Source organism: Rhinopithecus roxellana, chromosome 20 (assembly GCF_007565055.1).
Source record: "Rhinopithecus roxellana isolate Shanxi Qingling chromosome 20, ASM756505v1, whole genome shotgun sequence".
Lineage (NCBI taxonomy): Eukaryota > Metazoa > Chordata > Mammalia > Primates > Cercopithecidae > Rhinopithecus > Rhinopithecus roxellana.
Genome location: NC_044568.1, coordinates 30,354,925 through 30,374,790, shown reverse-complemented (window position 1 = coordinate 30,374,790; position 19,866 = coordinate 30,354,925). Strand labels below are relative to the sequence as shown.

Below are 19,866 nucleotides of genomic sequence, written 5' to 3'. Positions count from 1 at the left end.
CTACATTGATTCCACGTCTCTGCTCTTGTAAATAGTGCTGCAATGAACATACATGTGCATGTGTCTTTTCGGTAAAACAGTTTATTTTCCTGTGGGTATATACCCAGTAATGGGATTGCCAGGTTGAATGACAGTTCTAAGTTCTTGGAAAAATCTCCAAACTGCTTTCCACAGTGGTTCAACTACTCTAGATTCGCACCGACAGTGTATAAGTGTTCCCTTTTCTCTGCAGCCTCACCGGCATCTCTACTTCATAGAGAAAATTAAAAAGAATAGTGGCTAGAAATGCTCCCACAGATGTAGGCCCTTGTACTATCAATCTCCATGCCTTTTTTAAAAAGTAGAACATCTGCAACATAATGTAACCTTTCATTGATAAGTCAGGGTCATTAATGTAAAGGTAAATTATTGTATAAAGCTGAGGATGCAGATGAATATGCAGATTATAACTGAATTAGGAATTCCAACTTACTAGCTGTATGATATTGGGTAAGTTGTCTGATTTATCTCAGACTATTTTCATATTTGTAAAATAAATAACCTATGAAAAATGAGGCTAGAGTAATACAAAGTAAAATTTTTTCATAAACAAAAACCATTTTTTCCCCAGCATTAACTAACAAGCAATATATTACATTTGGCCATTTACAGATGTACTTGCCATTTAATAGGTTTGGGATGTTCTCATAGCTGATACTCAAGACTTCTAAGTGTGCTTCCTTGCTGCCAAAAACGTTTTTATTTTTAGCTACTTCTAGGCTTGGAACTCCTATAAAGGCCCAATGGAAGCTCAGGTTTTGCTATCCAGTTTCATCCAGTGACTTGCAATATATTAGTAACAATAAAACTCTTCTTAAATATGTCAACATTTTGACTGTATCATACAAAGGTGATAGGAATAGTCAGAATGAAGACTAGGAGTCACACTCTTAAATGTGGTCACTAGATAAAATTCTCAAAAGAAGGAATATCACTCTATGTGCTTGACATAATGATACATTACTAATATAACTTCTAGAGTACCAGTGTTAAACAAATATTTATTTATTACTAGGAAATTACAATCTGTCCTTGAATTTTAGAAAATGACCTAACAAGGTCTAGAGCATTAATTTTAATATGATTTGTCAAATTTTCCTACAGAAATGTAACAGCAATTCTAAATAATATTCAGATTTAATTTAAAGTTAGGGCTACTTCTCATCTGTGATGGAATGAACACTGAGATGAACTGAACTCTATCCTTCAATTTTCATCTACCTTACAAGAACAGAAAAGAAATAACTGAGTTTTACACAACCTCTTTTATAATGGTATTAAGACTTTCACAAAAAAGTACAACTGCCTTTAGTACTTATTTTTCCTGCAGAACTAAAGTGTTCACTGTTGAGTTAGCAGTTGATACCATCTGTATTGCTGAATGGCAAAGGAATTGTTAACAAAAAACACTGTTGATAAAAAACTTTTATAGTAAAATATAAATTATTTAAATATTCTAAGGATGAGTAATCACAGGATTAAATGAATTTAAAATGTAATTTCTTATTCTTCTGAATAGACCCAATGTCTAAAATAAAGTAATTCTGCAGTTCTTTGTTTTTATGTATCACTATGCTTTCAAAAGGAGTAACACTCATGTTCCATTCAGAAGTTTGTTTTGGCTATATCAGATCTGTTTCACACACGTAGGTTATAAGTACATATTAAACTCTGCATAACACAGCACCATCGTCATGTCCTTGGAAAACTCTACAAACATGACACAGAGACATTATAATTTCAAACCAACGTGCTTAGGAAAGTTAACATACAGACTCTCCACGCTTTTCTATAAATAGTTTAGGAACACTCATTAATGATAAATATTTCTCTAAATATCAGATTTCCAGACAACACTGGTGTTAAAAGCAATAATAGGTCTGACTTTTTCTGAAGAAGCTGTTTTGTATCATGAGCCTGGTTCTGAATATGGAGCTGAATCACTAGTAATTCCAGCGTCAACAAATAAATTAATGTTCAGAAAAATAATGTAAAAGGAAAGAAAGAATAAGGGCCAAGGAATATCATTAATTGTGAGATGAATAAAACGATAAGGTATTAAAATTTAGGAACAGTCGTACTTATGGCATCTGTCAGGATTCAAGCTAATTATGAGTTTAACTATATTGGTTTATCTATTGGTACTTCTATTTCAAAAATTAAAGTAATTGCAACATTAAAAGTCACTGCTAATGCAATAAATGTACTCACAGTTTACACATACAGAAAGTATCAATAGTCATGGTGGAATTTCCAATGTCATTACAAAACAAGCAACAATAATGTAACAACATTTACCAAATGTAAAATCAATACGCCAAAAGTATCTTTCTAAGTCATTCATTTACTTTTACCTTATTTAATCTTTACTATAACTCCACGACAGAGGTACAGTTATTACACTTATTTTACACATGAAGAATTTGAGTAATATGACCAAGGTCACACAGAGGGTAAGTGGTTGGACTGAGATCAAAGCCCAGAGTCAGTTCTTAACCACCAGTGTCTTCGGTCTCAAAACGTAATTGGGTCATTTGCCTATAAAAACTTTTGACCTCTTAAAGATTAAGTTTTACTGAGTGAAATACAACTTTTTACTTCAGACTGGATGTTCATTTTTGTTTTACAGATAATGAATCTGTGGGAAAAAAATAGGTATTCTAAGCAGTTGTGAGAAGTGCAGGGACCAAATTAAAACACGGAACTGAGCTCATCATGTTCCTTATTTAAGAGATTATAACATATTTAGGTACTATTCAGTTGCAAAGTACCACGGTTTGCAAATATTTCTCACACAGTTTACAAATATTTCTCACTTGATTTAATTTCCTTACCTTCCAGATGTGTTCTTTAGTACGACCAGAGCATCTGGATAGCCATCCATATTGTAGTCTCCAATATGAAGGGTAATTGGAATTGGTATTTCAGTTGGTTGCTGTTCATCCACAAACGGCACAAAGCCCCAGAGTGTGCCCTTATTACTGAAATCTTGTAGGACTGGAACCCACTATGGATTAAGAGAAAAAGATCAGACTTTATAGTTATAAAAAAATTTACAATTTGCAAAACAAATGTCCATTAAATTTTCAAGATAAGCATTATTTTACTTAACATCTTTATCTCTACAATATGGTAGGGTGTCATAATTTACTCTGGTGAATAGGTGACACTCTGGGGAAAGAAAAAAAGTAGTCTCCGTTAGAATTTATCCTAGTCATTTTTGTCTAACTGGCACAGAAAACCTTAGAAAGTTTTTCACAATATTGCACGAATCTTAGGCTTGAACTGATATTAATACACATCTAGTCAGATTACATAATTTAAAACTGTGTCACATAGAAACACTCAAATGAATATTTGAAAAAAACTAGATCAAACTGTAATATCATCTAATACTGATGTCCTTTTGGGAGGACCAACTTAGGAGGAAAGTTAGAAAATGACAGAGACCCCATTGTTCATTCTGCTGCTGTGCCTCTTACACATGCAGATGACTTCAGTCATTACCTTCCAGCCGAGCAGCTCCTGAGGCTTTGCAAACAACACCAGGCCTGACAGACTTCATCAGTAACTGACAGGCAATTCTCAGCCAAGAAGAATGAGCTCTGTCACTAAAATGGCCGGAAGCTACATTTTTAGTACATTCCTTTATTTCTATATTAATGGCCATGAAGAGAACAGAAAGAACAGGCTGATTTCAAAATAAGCTTTTATAAATCCCTTTCTCTTCAGATAACATAAATCTTCACTTTTTAATAACTAGAAATCTGAAGAGTAGAAATCATGCCATTACAGTTATAGATGTGCCCACAATTTGCTGAGTATGAATGCTGGCACATAACCTGAAGATGCCTGAGCAGAAGCAGGCACAGCTGACTTGAGATGGCAGGAGGCCAAATATGCCTAGAGATTCCTTTCCTTTCCTTCTAAGCAGGTGACTCATTTATATGGCTGCAAGTCAAATTATATTAAAGATGGTTTCTTGAAAAGGGGTTAATAAATAGGGTATCTGTAATAATTTATATATTTTCCAAAGAAAGTATAATTTACCAGAGAAAAAGGAAACTTGGAAAAGACATATTTACAGAAAATGAGTGTTTTAAAAAAATTGGTATGCATCTTTAATAATTTTTCAATCTTTAAGCAAAACAGTATTATTTTATATATCATTAAAATGTTTCAATGGTTTCACTTGATTTTTTAAAAACCGTTGGGTTTTATTTTAGCAGATGAGATATTTCAATGCCACGTTATCACAAATTTCTGAAGAGGCTGACAGGTTATTAATGAGGATAAACCACATTGAATAAAGTATTCCTGTTAAAGTAAATGTATTAAGTCCTAAAACGTAAAAAGATTTTTCAGTATCAATATGACACTGATAATAGTCACCAAAGAACCGTGACATTTATCTTCCCAGAGAGAGAGATGACTGTATAATTTGAAAATATTCTTACAGTAGTCTGTCAATAGGCAATAATTACTAGGATTACTAATAATTATGAACCAATGATTAAGTGTTACTTGATCTAAAGTTTTAAGTGATTCAAAACCTTAAAAAAAGTTCTTACAGGTATAACAGTTAAATGCTTTCATTTATTTTATTTTTAAGGCTAGTAAAGTGAAGCAGTGGGGGTGGAGAAGAAACAAGGACATCTGTAACTGGCTGTGTACACTTAACACCACTATATTCAGACTGGCCAGTTAAACGCTTTTAGAATGCTGACTGTTTGAAGATTTGTTTTCACATAAAATATGATGCTCCCTTTCCACAAGGGCTATAAAAGTCAATATGTTATTCTATCATTTATTACCCTCCAAAAGAAAATAAAACATTAATTCTAATAAAATTGTTATAACCTATCATTCCCATATTAATCCTCCACTGTGACTGTCAGATTCGAAATTGCTTACCTACAAGTTACAGGTAAGTCAGCATGAGATAATAAAATAGGTTTAGATAACACAAATAAAAACATCAGTTGCGAAAATAGATATAATGTTCTTCTACGTAACCTTTTATTATAGTGTGTTCTGCCATATTCCTGGCATATAAAAAGCTAAAAGATCATTTAATTATAGTATCCAGAATGGGTTTTCTTCACCAGAAATAATTATAACAATGCTTCTCCCTCAACAAATTAAAAAATAATAGATTTAAATGCATTTCATTAAGTTAAAACGAGGAAGTTGGTAACTTAATTTTGGGGTTCCCTCTGTTCCGATTCTACAGGTAACTTTTCTAACCTTTGAAGATTTTTTTCCAAGCACATAAAAAAAGTTTACATTAAAAAGCAACTTGATATACCTGCTTTGTCCCAGATCTCACTAAGTAGATGGTACTCTTGTGGCAATTTTTATCTTCACAGCCTGGCAGTAAATGATCCATGTGTCCATCTCCATCTGCCAAAAGAAACTTCAAGAGTCCATTAATAGTCACAAAATAAAGTGTTCTTGTATGGTATATTAAATTTATTATTTGTTCAAAGTCTACATCAATCTGGATAAAACAGAAGAATTTGACACGTGGCTTCAAAATGAATATGATTTTATTCATATTCTGGCCCTTGCAACGGATTATCTGGACTGTGTCTTGTTCTAAATTGCACACTTCTGTGTGGTTAAGTATTTCTATAGGAGGGAGGGGGGCAAGGGCTGAAAAACTATTGGGTCCTATGCTATCTGGGTGATGGGATCAGTCATACCCCAATCTTCAGCATTATGTTATATACCCATGTAACAAACCTACATATGGACTCCTTGAATTTAAAATAAAAGTTGAAATTATAAAAAGTAAAATGTATAGTGTTAGTAAGAGCCCCCATTTCGGCCTGTAATGTTAAAAATCATCAATTTTTTAAAATGTAGCTTTGACTTATTTAAGTAATTATCACTGCTGCTATCGAAGAGAAAAACAAGCATTAACAACAATAGTCCATTATTATACGGAGTATTTTAAATGTGAGACTCTTGTCTTTATACACACGTAAGAGCCTTTATTCTGGATGAACTTCGATCCAATAGTTATAAAGTTCTCAGCACTCTGGCTTCTTAAAAGCACCAATAAATTTTTATCAATGAAAAAGTAAATGAAGGGAATATAGAGATCCTTTCCAAGTGACCGTTTTATACAAAGCTGCACAGTATTCGGCTAAGGCCTATAGAGGTGAGGTTACGGAGGAAGTTAGTAAGTTACTGGGGTTACTGAGGAGTCAGCTCCTCTAGTGCTTGCTCCCATCTAATGGCCTCACTACCTGATGGGGTTTACAGATTTTGATGTTGCAGAGTTAAGTCTCTTCATGTGGACATTCACAATGCACAGTCACTTAGCTTTTTAATTTGGGGACTGATTTTGTATTGTTTTAATCACTGACTTATTTGCTATTGTTTACTATATTATTTAACTTGTGCCTGAGGTAGTATATACACTTGGAAGAAAATAAAAGGATTATTAATACAGAAATATGTTTCATTGCGTATTTAGTGAAGCATACTTACGTATTGAGAGCTATGTAATTACTGAAAGCCTATCGAGTCTCCAATAATGTATTCAAAAGGAAAAAAAAGAATTTCAGGCTGAGTGGAACTAAAATCTAGGCAATGGAAACTGACTTCGGCATGGAAAAGTAAAAATGCACAACAAAGTAAAAAATGATTTTTCATTTAATTTCATGATTTGATTACTTAGGATCCTCATGATTAATACCATTTATGATGATAAACCCTGCCTTAGAGGAGTGCAACATTAAATACAATAGTTGAATTAATAATAAAACACATAGAGAACATCTGTAATTTGGCAACATATAGATTTGGACTACTGAGAATTACGTAGGTTGACAGATAAAGATGCAATTCTAGGCAGGAACACTTGAAAAGGAGAAGGTTTTCCAAGGACATAAACATATAACATGGCTTAAAAAAAAAAAAAAAAAAAAAAAAAGATCTAGCCAAGTGAAAAAAGAACTAATACAAAAATGTGATTTACAAACTGGCTCGAGTGATAACATAGACTTCATCAAAACCAAATCACTCTACTGTAAATCAATGGGAGAACAATTTGAAGAGCATTACCACAGTTTTTCCCTTCATTTTTACCCCAATGACAAAATGCTCATATTAGAATCTTATTCATACTTTACTTTTCCCCTAGTTTCTCTTTCTTCCAAGTAGCTTCATATATCTCATGAATCTTTTGACAATCAATTGGCTGGTATTTTTTCAAGTGCTCTAACAAATATCTAGTAAACATATATCTAAGTCATGTGTTAACAGCATAAGCATGCATTTTAGTATAAATTATCAGTAATATTTTATAGATATGGTCACAGAAAACTAAACTTAATCACAAAATGTGTTTCTTGTGCTATTCTAAATGCTACACACACACATACACACACACACACACATACACACATATATATATAATTTATTCATTTATTGAGACAGAGTCTTGCTCTGTCGCTCAGGCTGGAGGGCAGTGGCACGATCTCAACTCACTGCAACCTCCCGCTCCTGGGTTCAAGCAATTCTCATGCCTCTGTCTACTAAGTAGCTGGGATTACAGGCGTGTGCCACCACGCCCAGCTAATTTTTGTGTATTCAGTAGAGTGCAGGTTTCGCCATGCTGGCCAGGCTGGTCTCGAACTCCTGGCCTCAAGAGATCCGCCTGCCTCGGCCTCCTAAAGTGCCAGGATTACAGGCATGAGCCACTGCCTCTGGCCTTATTTTTAAAAAATATTTAGGTGAAATGACAGAAACGCTTTTTGAGAGTACAATTTCAAGAATACAATTTCAAAGGAAATTTGCTCTTTTAAAGCAGAGAAACTTTAAAATTTACATATTTCAGTTTTCTGTACTTTTTTAAAAGCTTTTTTTATTTGGTAGTAAAAAGTTGCAATAACAGAAATAGTAAAAGAAACATCTATTAAGCCTTTAACCACATTTGCCTATTGTTAACATTTTACTCCTTTTACAAAATCATTTGTGTTCTTTCCCTCTTTGAAATAAATTTTTTTCTGAACCATGTATATAAGTACATACATTAAGGTCCTTTGCCCCTAAATGTATCAGTGTGCATTCCCTAGGAGTAGGGATATTCTCTTATATGACCACAATACAGTTAACAATTCACAATTTACACACAAACAATGCATTTATCTAATGTGCTATCTATATCTCAATTTTGTCCACTGACCTGCTGTCCCGTAGAGCATTTTTGTCCCTGCAGCACAGGATACAGTGCAGGACTAGAAATTGCATAAAGCTGTTACTTAATAGCCTCCTTTCATTTGGAATGTTTCCACAGCCTTTCTTTGTCTTTTATAATTTGCATATCTTTTTAATCTCACACTACAGGAATATTTTATGTTTTAATATATCATTATGCCTGGGGAAGAAAGTATTTTTAATATGGGAAAAATCAGAGGCGCAAGGCTAGGAGCTAGAATTACTTTAAGCAAATTCTCAGAGAAATAATGTCTCTTTGTGAGTAGATTATAAAGAAGGGCATGCTGATGGAGGTGCTGGCCTGTGAACTTGGCACAGTACTTAAAGAACCAGGAATTTATAACTTCGGATTGTCTTTTCTTTGGGACTTCAGCAAATACGTATCTCAAGTTTTCTTTAAGGTCAAAATTCTTTCTCAAAAACTCAAGAGAAACTGCAACAGAAGGAACAGCATTTTGATTTACTTATATTTACAAAAACCAGTGTAAAAATCAGCCTTTTTCAGACTGATCATCCTAAACTAACACACATATGCTAACTTCCCTTTGATGGTAACTTTAGCCAAATTACAAATGAAATTCTTCTCTAAAACATATAAATACTTTATTGAAATATAATTAAGGGTTTAAAACTGATTTAGAGAAACTGAAACTGATTTAGAGAAAATTTTAAATTTTAAAAGCAAAACTAAAGTGTTACTGTTCTTATAAACATGGATTACAATGAATTTTTATATATAATTTTGTTTTTAATTAAGCAGAGAACAAAAAAGATACACATACAAAAGGTTCACATATATCACTTATTCTCTTAAGCATTCTTAATATTTTCAGTCTAATGAAGTTAACTGACCTGTGGAATTGTTTAAGCAAATTAGAACTCATTGCTCTGCCCCCAGATTACCTTCCCAACTTTGTTAACCACAATTTCTCTAATGCAGTGCTTCTGCAGCCTTTGAATCAACTGGGAACTTGTAAGAAATGAGAATTCCTAGGCTCCTGCCCAGATCTAATGAATCAGAATCTCGGGAAGAAACTAAAAAAAAAACCATTTTACTCCATCCTGTGCTCCCCTCCAGTGGCAACCACTATAGCAGTTTCTTGTCTATCATTCCAAGACAGTCTATGCAAATACATATACTACATATAATTTTGCACAAATAGTAGTATACTCTACACACTTTTTGGCATCCTAAATTTCTGACTTAATAATCTTTGAGATGGTTTCATAATGGTAAATCTGTATCTGTGTCATATAGATAATATAGTATTATATTGTATGAAGGTATCTCAGTAACTGATTTTCTATTGATATGCAAATGCTGGGTTGTTTCCAATCTTTTGATAATCCAAACAATCCAACAGTGAATAATTTTGAATAATATCACCTTTGTGAGATTACATCTGTAGTATAAATTCCTAAAATGAAAATCATGGTTTCAATTGTTACATTAAATTAAAATTTATATTTTACGCTCCATAGCAGAATAGTTCTCAAACTTTTAAACACTGAAAAACTGAAGACCCCAAAGAGCTTTGTTTATGTGACTTATATCTATGCTTACTTACTGTATTAAAAATTAAGACAGAAAGAGTTCAATATTTATTAAGTTAAAATAACCATAAATATATTACATGTAAACACAAATAACAATTTCATGAAAAATAACCATTTTACAAAACAAAAAGCTTTTGAAAAAAGAGTAGATTGCCTGGCTTTAAAATAAAATTACATTTTAACACTGATTTTATATGCAATCTGTTGTAACATGTTGTTTTGGTTGACAAGTAAGAAAAAATGCAGTTAGTTGGTAGAAGTATTAAAACAGCCTTTTCAGACAACCCTGGGTATTATCCCATCTATCGCCAAACTCAATAAGTAATTTTTTTTAACGGTTATTTGCAATGAGGAATCTAAAGCCATATCAATGAATTTTCCCTACTCTGTTAATTAAAACCATTGGTCCATCTTGCACATTGAATGAATGCTTCATATCCATCTATGCATTCACGTAAAATGCATGACTTTGTAAAATCACACATTGATCCTTTGAAAAATATTGGTTATGTGAACCTTTTAAATGTTGATAAACTTCATTATACTGTATCAAAAATGCACATTTGTTGATATCACTGCAATCTCATCACAAGTCTTTAGATGTTGGGAAGCTGTCAGTTCATTGCAAATAGAAGTTTTCCAAAATTCAAATTTTTGCTTGAAAGCTCAAATTTTATCACTGACACTTTTCCTGATGTGACAAGCTCACTTCATTCATTTTAGAGAAAATGTCCATCAACTACCGAAGCTGGAATAACAGTAGTTTGTCAGTTGTTCTTTCAAGTAAGAAATGGTATTTTAAGAAGTAGCTAGTTTAGCTTGCAACTTAATCTCACCACTGCTTTTCGTCAACACAACCAACATACTTGGTACGCAGATGTGTTTCACGCATATTTTCCAACACAGACTATGATAAAGATGTATACTCAAGGGTTGAGACTTATTAAAATTATTGTTTTTTGTAGATTTATCAAAAGAATTACTAAGTGAAACTGACCATGTTTCTTGTTCCCTTCCTCCTCCTCCTCCTTCAGTTTAAAATTGTGAATGTATGGTGATGAAGACCACAATGAATACTAGTGAGGTTTAGTGCTACTACTTTGATTTGTGCTACACTGGAAGCAGCTTTATCCACCATTGTTTTGCTTTGTCATTGTAAATGTCAACACGTGAAAAAGTCAAATAATATTTTAGTATTAGTGTAAAAATAATTTTCACCTTGTGTAATCCTTGAGTTTCAGGGAGCCGCCCCTCCACAGGCTCATCTTTTTTTTTTTTTTGTGAGACGGAGTTTCGCTCTGTCACCCAGGCTGGAATGCAGTGGCGCTAGCTTGGCTCAGTGCAACTTCTGCCTCCTGGATTCAAGCCATTCTCCTGCCTTAGCTTCCCAAGTACCCGGGATTATGGGTGTGTGCCACCACACCCGGCAGAGGCCCATAGTTTGGATCACACAGAGAGGTTGCACCAATACCTCAATTATCAAGTGTTTTAACTTTTTGCCAATCTGATAAGTGAAAATGGTATAACACTGTCGTTTTCATTTTTGTTTTCTAATGAATAATGTTCTTGGTCTTTTACCTGCCAGTGTGTAGCAGCCCTTTCAAAATTAAGAAAACTATTCTTCATTGTGATTTATTAATATTTTGCTTTATGGCTTCCATATTTTGTTTATATTTTATAAAGGCTTTTCCAATACACACATATAACTCTGTTTCCCCCACCCACACCCTGTTTTGTTCTAGTACTTTTGAGCATTAGTTTTACTTTTAAGTCTTAGATAAACCTAAAATTTATTTTGATGTACAATTGTGAGTTGTACTGCACTTTTTACACACGGATGTCTCATTAGTTGTTTCACACCAATTACTGAATGATATATACTTTTCAGAAAAGAAACTAAATCTCTTTTGTCTTTTATCTGTAAAATGATTAAAAGGACATAAGTTAGCTACCATGTGATCACTTTAAGGATTAAATGTGGAAGAAACAATTTGGAAAAAAAAACCTAAAGCAGTAAACAAACATAAAGGAGTCCATTATCCCTACCTAGCCCTATCACTGTGGTATTCTGTGTATTTAATACAGTGGTGTGCTCTGCCTAGGACATAGGCAAAAGAGTAAAAAAATGCATTAACTCCTGGAAGGACAGAAGTACTTTTTCTACAGGGTTCTTACTTCAAGAACCCACTGCAAAGTTGTCAGTGGAAATACTAAAACACTTGGTCATGAAAAATGAAACTAACAATTTAGAATTTGACAAATGTTGCTCCATGGATGGAGAAAAAAATTGTAAGTGGAATGGCTAAATATTTCTATATACATTCTGGAACTCTGAGTTCAAAAACAAAAATAAATCAGTGATTTCTGATTACAGAGTAGAACATGGCACGACAGCTCACACAGGGAACAAGTCAAAATGCCTCCTTCCACCATCTGGAAAATCTACTCATGGATGACTGTAGCATAGATGAGCTATAAATACTACAAATCACATGACTAATTAATGGTAGAAGGTTTTAAATAGAATTCAAGGCTTTTAATATGTGAGACCCAGGGCTGAAAGATTTCTATACAGGATCTTTGAAACTGCTTTTCTTGCTAAAATGGACTCTGAATATAGACAGAAATAATGGCTTTCTCATTACACTTGTCAAGAGATAGGAGATATATGACAGATAATGTATTTACATATAAAATGACATTTTCTTTTGTGATTCATTATTAATATAAAGTTGGAAATACAGGCTGAACTTTTTACAAATCCATTTCCTTTTTACTTTTGAAACAGTGAAGAATATAACTTTGTATTTTTCAGAAGAACACATCATTAACATAACAGAAATTATTCTCACAAATATACAGAGTGGGGCATGGTGGTAAACGTTAGTCCCAGCTACTTGAGAGGCCAAAGCAGGAGGACTAGTTGACCCCAGGAGTTGGAGGCTGTAGAGCACTATGACTGTGTCTGTAGACAGGCACTGCACTCCAGTCTGGGCAACACAGCAAGACTCTATCTTTTACAAACACACACAATGCTACATTTTTTATATCATAGAATATAACAATTATTATATAAACCAGGTTAGACACTTTTAGAGAATAAAATTAAGAATTTTAAAATAATTGAATAGTACAAAAATAGATGGCATGCATGAACATATTTACAATTCTTTATTTTTAAAATGCTCATAAACCAAATTATGACAATGTGAAACAAGTGCTAATACAAATTGAAAAAAAGAAAAAAAAGATCATATCATCTACATTACTATGTGGAAGGAATAAACAATTTCTTCAAAATATTAATTTGTAAATGGCATAAATGAAAGAATTATGAATATGTACATGGGTTTACTTACTCTACTTCAGATGTTAAATGGCATATAGGTTGATTTTAAAGTTCTGCACATATAAATATAGAATTAATGTACCTACATTATTGAAGACAAGTCTACAAAGTACTAGAGCCTTAGTGGAACTTTAAAAATAAGAAATATATACTATTAAATAACCTGAGCATGATCAGAAAAGAAAAGCTATACTTCTGTAAGATGCTGCCAGTCACTGTCAGACATAGTAACGCTGGAAAGTGTGACATGGTACCAAGGATACACAAAGTTAACTAAATTAGCTTTAAGTTTTTGTAAAAAAAAATTATTAATTTTTAATTGACAAAAACTTAATACATTTATGATCTACAACGTGATGTTTTGAAATATGAATATAGGCCAGGTATGGTGGCTCAAACCTGTAATCCCAGCACTTTGGGACGCCAAGGGGGGGGCGGTGGATCACCTGAGGTCAGGAGTTCGAGACCAGCCTGGCCAACATGGCAAAACCCAATCTCTACTAAAAATACAAAAAGTTAGCCAGGCATGGTGGCAAACACCTGTAATACCAGCTACTTGGGAGATGGAGGCAGGAGAATTGCTCGAACCCAGGAGGTAGAGGTTGCAGTGAGCCGAGATCACGCCACTGCACTACAGCCTGGGCAATAGAGTGAGACTCTGTCTCACACACACACATAAAAGAAATATGAATACACTGTGGACTGGCTAAATCTAGCTAATTAGCACATGCATTTACTTACATATTTAACATTTTTTCTGCGTGTTCAGAGAACTTAAAATCTCATCAATTTTCAAGTATATAGCTATTAACTATAGTTATCACATTGTATTTAATATAAACTTAAGCTTTGTGAATACTTGGCCATCAGAAAGGACATTCAGGATGATTGCTTTTCTCTTGCCAAGGTCTGAGATAAACCATTCTATTTATTTTTCTGATTGATATGAACATTTTTGTTATTTAAATTCCCAAATAATTGCCAGGCTTCAATAATATCTCATGGATACTTATCTAGTGATGCTATTCTATTTTGCTGAGTATACCGATTCTTTCACTACTGTTATGATTTGAATATTTGTCCCCTCCAAAACTCATGTTGAAATTTAATCCCTAATGAGGCACTATTGAGAAGTGTGGTTTTCAAGAGGTGATTGGGTCATGAGGGTTCTCCTCACATGAATGGATTAACTTATTCATGAATTAATTAGTTAATATGTGAATGAATTCATGGGTAATCATGGCAAAGAACATGGGTTATCATGGGAGGAGAACCATAGAATTTTATATTTGGGAAGAAGATGATAATCAAAATTAAAATGCCATAAGAAAAGGAAGAGAGGCTGTAATCCCAGCACTCTGGGAGGCCAAGGTGGGCAGATCACGAGGTCAGGAGATCAAGACCATCCTGGCTAACATGGTGAAACCCCACCTCTACTAAAAATACAAACAATTAGCCAGGCGTGGTGGCGGGCGCCTGTAGTCCCAGCTACTAGGGAGGCTGAGGCAGGAGAATGGCGTGAACCCGGGAGGCGGAGCTTGCAGTGAGCCAAGATCGCGCCACTGCACTCCAGCCTGGGCGACTGAGCGAGACTCTGTCTCAAAAAAAAAAAAAAAAAAAAAAAAAAAAAGAAAAGAAAATGAAGAGAGGCCTGAGCTAGCACATTAGCAGGCTCAGCCCCCTAGTAATTTGATTCTCTGTGCTGCCTTGGGACTCTGCAGAGTCCCCACCAGGAGGAAAGCTATTACCAATAAGCAACAACGGAATAAGACAACTACTATACCTTGATGATTTTTTTTCCTAACTCAGAATTTTATCAAGCAAAGTCATGACCTATTCTTTTTCCTGTTCTGAGATTCCTCTGTTCTCTCCAATATGTGAATCAAGGTAAAAGCTGACTATCTCGGTCAGTTGGAGTAGTAATGGGGTGGACTGAGATTGGGTCTCAGTATACCCAATTCCAGCCCAGTCACCTGATGATGATGGAAATGTTTTCTAAACATTCTACATGGCAACAGCCTTGTTTATTTTACTTTCTGAAGTCTGGAAGAGAACAGGGAGAGGAAGATGGGACTAGATTATTCTTAAAATTCTTATGACTAAACCTAAAACCCTATGGCTATTGTTTTATATGAAGTATTAAATGTGCTATGAAATTATAATCATTTTAGCTTTCCTTACCAAACATAAATATGTGTATATTTAACTATGCATAGATACAGTATAATTTTTCTATAATGTTCATATGTCAGATAAAACGAAGAGAAATATTTCTATCAATAGTGCTTTAAAATTTTGGGGTATATCTTTAAAAATCAAACCATATATTATTTAAAATTTGGAGTAAATGTGATAGCTGAGAAGAAGGAAATTTATACACATTTCCTACATACGGTGTTAAAATAGAAGAAAAACACTTAGTATATCCTTGTTGTATAACTAATTAGCTTAAACATTCTTATTTTCTACCAAGCAGAGTGATACTTAAAGGCTAATACTTCTTTTGTCTGTTTACTTCTGAGTGTTCTCAATATAACAGAAAATAAATTCCATTGGGGAATCATTTTAAGATTAGCACATTTAAATGAAAGAGATTAAACTTTTTTCTGTCAATAGTCTCTCATTTTACTAATAAACTAACCTATTATGACAAACTACTAGCTAACTCAAACCCATAATCTGAATTCTAAAGATAAGCAAGAAACTGAAATAAAATCCTATTTTTTGCTTTATATATTTATTCACACCCACCATACAAGGTAGGGAAAGGTGGCTGCTAGTCTCTTCGTCAGTACAATCCTGCATCCAAAATAAAGCCTAAGATCAAAAGAAAAGAAATGTATTTAAATATAAAAATCCACACTTAAGACAGCAAGGACCGAAAAATGGTTCATTCTTATTTTGATTAGAATAAATAAGCATAAAATGATGGTAAAGTAATATTATTTTAAAATGAAATCTTTACACACAAAAGCTTTCATTTAATCCTAACAATCTAGGATTTTATATTTGGGCAGAAGATGAGAATCAAAATGCAAATGATTAAAGCTATTCTAAAGAATTCCTAAGAAAAGAAGCCATGCTTGGGGGCAGAAGAAAGGACAATGGGAAAGATATTGCTTTCAGGATGGTCTGTTACTGTGGTGCTTAGTCAATTCAGTATTTTTTCTATCTACAAAATGAGAAGGTTAGATTCCATGTATGACATTCCAAAATGCTACCAGCAGTCCACTTCCACTAAGGCCACAGTCCAGTTTAGGAGCGTGGGCTCAAGTCCACCATAAGGACTTAAGGTCAAATCTCAGCCATCACTTGCTAGCAGTGTGGCCTTGGGAAAGTCATTTATGATTTCTTAGCCTCAGTTTCTTTATCTGTAAAATGCATACTATCCCAATGTTTTCTTGTAAAGATTAAATGATGATGATGATGACAATGATGACACTAATAATCACTGAGTGTTTACTATGTGCAAAACAGTTATGAGTTTTATACATGTATTACCTCCTTTAATCTTCATAATAACTCCAATTGTGTTATTATCCTATATTATGACCTTCATTTAACAGAAGAAGAAATGGAAGTACCAAGAGGTAAGTACCTTACCCATGAACACAGATTTAGTAAGAGGCAGAATCAGAATACAAACTCAGGCAGCCTGTGTCCAGAGCCCATATTCTCATCCACGGCCCTTTGCATAGTTTGAATAGGACTCTCTATTCAATAAATGGTGCTAGGAAAACTGGCTAACCATACGCAGAAGAATGAAACTGGACCCCTACCTCTTACCATATATAAAAAATAAGTGAAGATGGATTAAAGACATAAATGTAAGACCTCAACTTAAAAAATTCTAGAAAAAAACCTAGGAAATACTATTTGGGACATGTGCCTATGAAAAGAATTTATGACTAAGTCCTCAAAAGCAAGTGAAACAAAAATAAAAATTGACAAGTTGAATCTAAATAAATTAAAGAGCTTCTGCATAGCAAACAAACCAACCAACCCAAAAAACAAAAAACCCAAACTATCAACAGAGTAAAAAGACAACCTATAGAATGGGAGAAAATATTTGCAAACTATGCATTCTAAAAGGGACTAATATCCAGAATCTATAAGGAACTTAAGCAAATCAAAAAGAAAAACAAAAATAACACCATTAAAAACTGGGCAAAGAACATGAACATATACTTCCCAAAAGAAGACGTACGAGCAGCCAACAAACATGAAAAAATGCCCAATATCACTAATCATCAGAGAAATGCAAATCAAAACCACAATGAGATACCATCTCACACCAGTCAGAATGGCTATTAAGAAGTCGAAAAATAACAGATGCTGGCAAGGCTGCAGAGAAAAGGGAAGGCTTAGCACACATTGTTGGTGGAAATGTAAATTAGTTCAGCCACTGTGGAAAGTAGCTTGGAGATTTCTCAAAGAACTTAAAATAGAACTACCATTCGACCCAGTAATTCCATTAATGGGTATATACTCAAAGGAAAATAAATTCTTCTACCAAAAAGACATCTGCACTTGTATGTACATCACAGCACTAATCACAATAGCAAAGACATGGAAACAACCTAGGTGCTCATCAACGGTGGACTGGATAAAGAAAATGTGGTACCCATGGAATACTATGTAGCCATAAAAACGAACAAAATCATGTCCTTTGCAGCAGCATAAATGCAGCTGCAGGCCATTATCCTAAGTGAATTAACACAGAAACAAAAAGCCAAATATTGCATGTTCTCATTTACAAGTGGGAGCTAAACCCTGGATACCCATGGACATAAAGATAGAAACAGACACTGGGGACTCCAAAAGGAAGGAGGAAGGGAGGGACAGAGGGAAGAGGGCAAGGGCTGAAAAATGTCCTACTGGGTACTGTGTTCACTATCTGGGTAATACGATCAATAGAAGCCCAGATCTCAGCATCATGCAAATATACCCATTTAACAAATCTGCACATGGACCCTCTGAATCTAAACTAAAATTAACAATTAAATGAAACAAAACAAAAACCCAAAGGAAACGGCTCCATTAAAGTGAACGTTGATAAAAACTGCGAATAAAGGTTATCCTAACTTCTGCTTATACTCTTCTTTCATTGAAATATCTATCTTTGGGAGATTTACCTTTCAGATCCTTTTATAACCCACAATATTCTAAATAAACATGGGTTAGTTCAAAAGTAAAAGAAGTGACAAGTTTCAGAAACAAGTAGACTAATTCGAAATAGTCTTTTGAAAAATGAAAGAACAGTCTCGTCATGCTAATTTTGAAATTTTCATGAGAAAAGTATTTTAGATGTTGTTAGTAAATTTTTTGTATGATCATTGAGCTAATTAGTACTTTTACTCAGAAGATAAACATCTTTAATTCCCTTCAAAACTGTAATTATAATTTCCACTTGCAGGTATTTTTGATCACCTATGAAACAACCAAATACATAATTTTCTCAAATACCCCAAATGTTATTAGGACATCAAATTCTTAGGTCAAAGCACCTTTAAGAGCTCATTTTGTCTTTTCAATAAGACTCTTATGTATGAAATGTCTGAACCAGTGTGGCAGTTTTCTCACTCTGACTAAATCCTTGTTTCACAAGTAGCTGTGAACTTTTTGCCAGAAGGGTAGGGGTGGATGAAATCAACAGCTGCTAACAATGATATTCCACGGATTTCACAGAATATTCGTTTTCAATGTTAAAATCTTTATTATCCATCCTTTCAAGGGAAAAATAGGGAATCAAATATTATGAAGCTGCTAAGTTCAAAAGCAAGGTGCACAAGGAATTCTAAGCTTTTACCTCTACAAGCACTTCATGGCCACTAAAAGTAAAATGTTCTAACTAATGACAAGTATAAAGATCCCTGTAACCCGGTGTTTCATTTACATATTTTGTTCATATTTTCCTAATGATCAATTCTTTTAATTTAAATAATCAGTCAACAGAATATAACAATCAGCTTTGACTTATTTCTCACTGATTTCAAATTATATATGTTAGAACTATAAAGGGCCATAGAAATTATGTCCTTTATCTCCATCATTTTATAGATGAGAAAACGGAGACCTAGAAAGGTTAAGCCATTTGTCTGGGATCAGATAGACAGGGAGAGGCAAGACTTGACTCCAGTCACGGGGTCCTTGAACCATGCAAGCTCTATCTAGGAATGGCCCAGAACCAGGTAATTATTCAATTTGTTGGGCATAAGTCACTGAACAACATCAGGATTTTCATGTCAGGCTTTCCAACTAACTTCTGCATTATAGCAGCAGTTTATTCAAAGGTACTACAGGAATTTAAGAGGTTATTCATATATGAAATAATTGAAACATCATTTACTATCATATTTATAAACATACTTTAATTGTGTTCATAAGCACTGAATTAATCACTGAAGGGGAGAAAAACACCTACACATGCAGTTGTCTCAATTTTAATAAATATACAATGCCCAAAGCTGTTGTTCTCATTTTTTTTTTTTTTTTCCTATTCCTATACACATGAAGGGGATGTCCTGGGATGGAAGAAGGAAACTGATAATTCCCAAATATCTACTAAGTCCTAGTAGAGGTTATTTTATATGTACTACATTACTATTTAATTCTGACAAAAACTATGAAGCACATAATATTATGCTTAATTTACAGATGAGGACATTGATGCTTGGTAATATTAATCACCC

At 33.9% G+C, this 19,866-nt stretch overlaps 1 protein-coding gene across 2 annotated transcripts in view; it reads right to left on the bottom strand.

The window, feature by feature from the left end:
- Positions 1–19,866, bottom strand: part of ITFG1 (integrin alpha FG-GAP repeat containing 1) — a 301,126-nt gene that overhangs the window by 152,214 nt on the left and 129,046 nt on the right. For both annotated transcript variants that reach the window (XM_030925697.1, XM_010354862.2), the window contains exons 9-10: positions 5,348–5,442; positions 2,874–3,046 (exon numbers count right to left, since the gene is read on the bottom strand). In XM_030925697.1, coding sequence (XP_030781557.1) covers positions 2,874–3,046; positions 5,348–5,442 — 268 coding nt within the window. The remainder of the gene's footprint in view (positions 1–2,873; positions 3,047–5,347; positions 5,443–19,866) is intronic.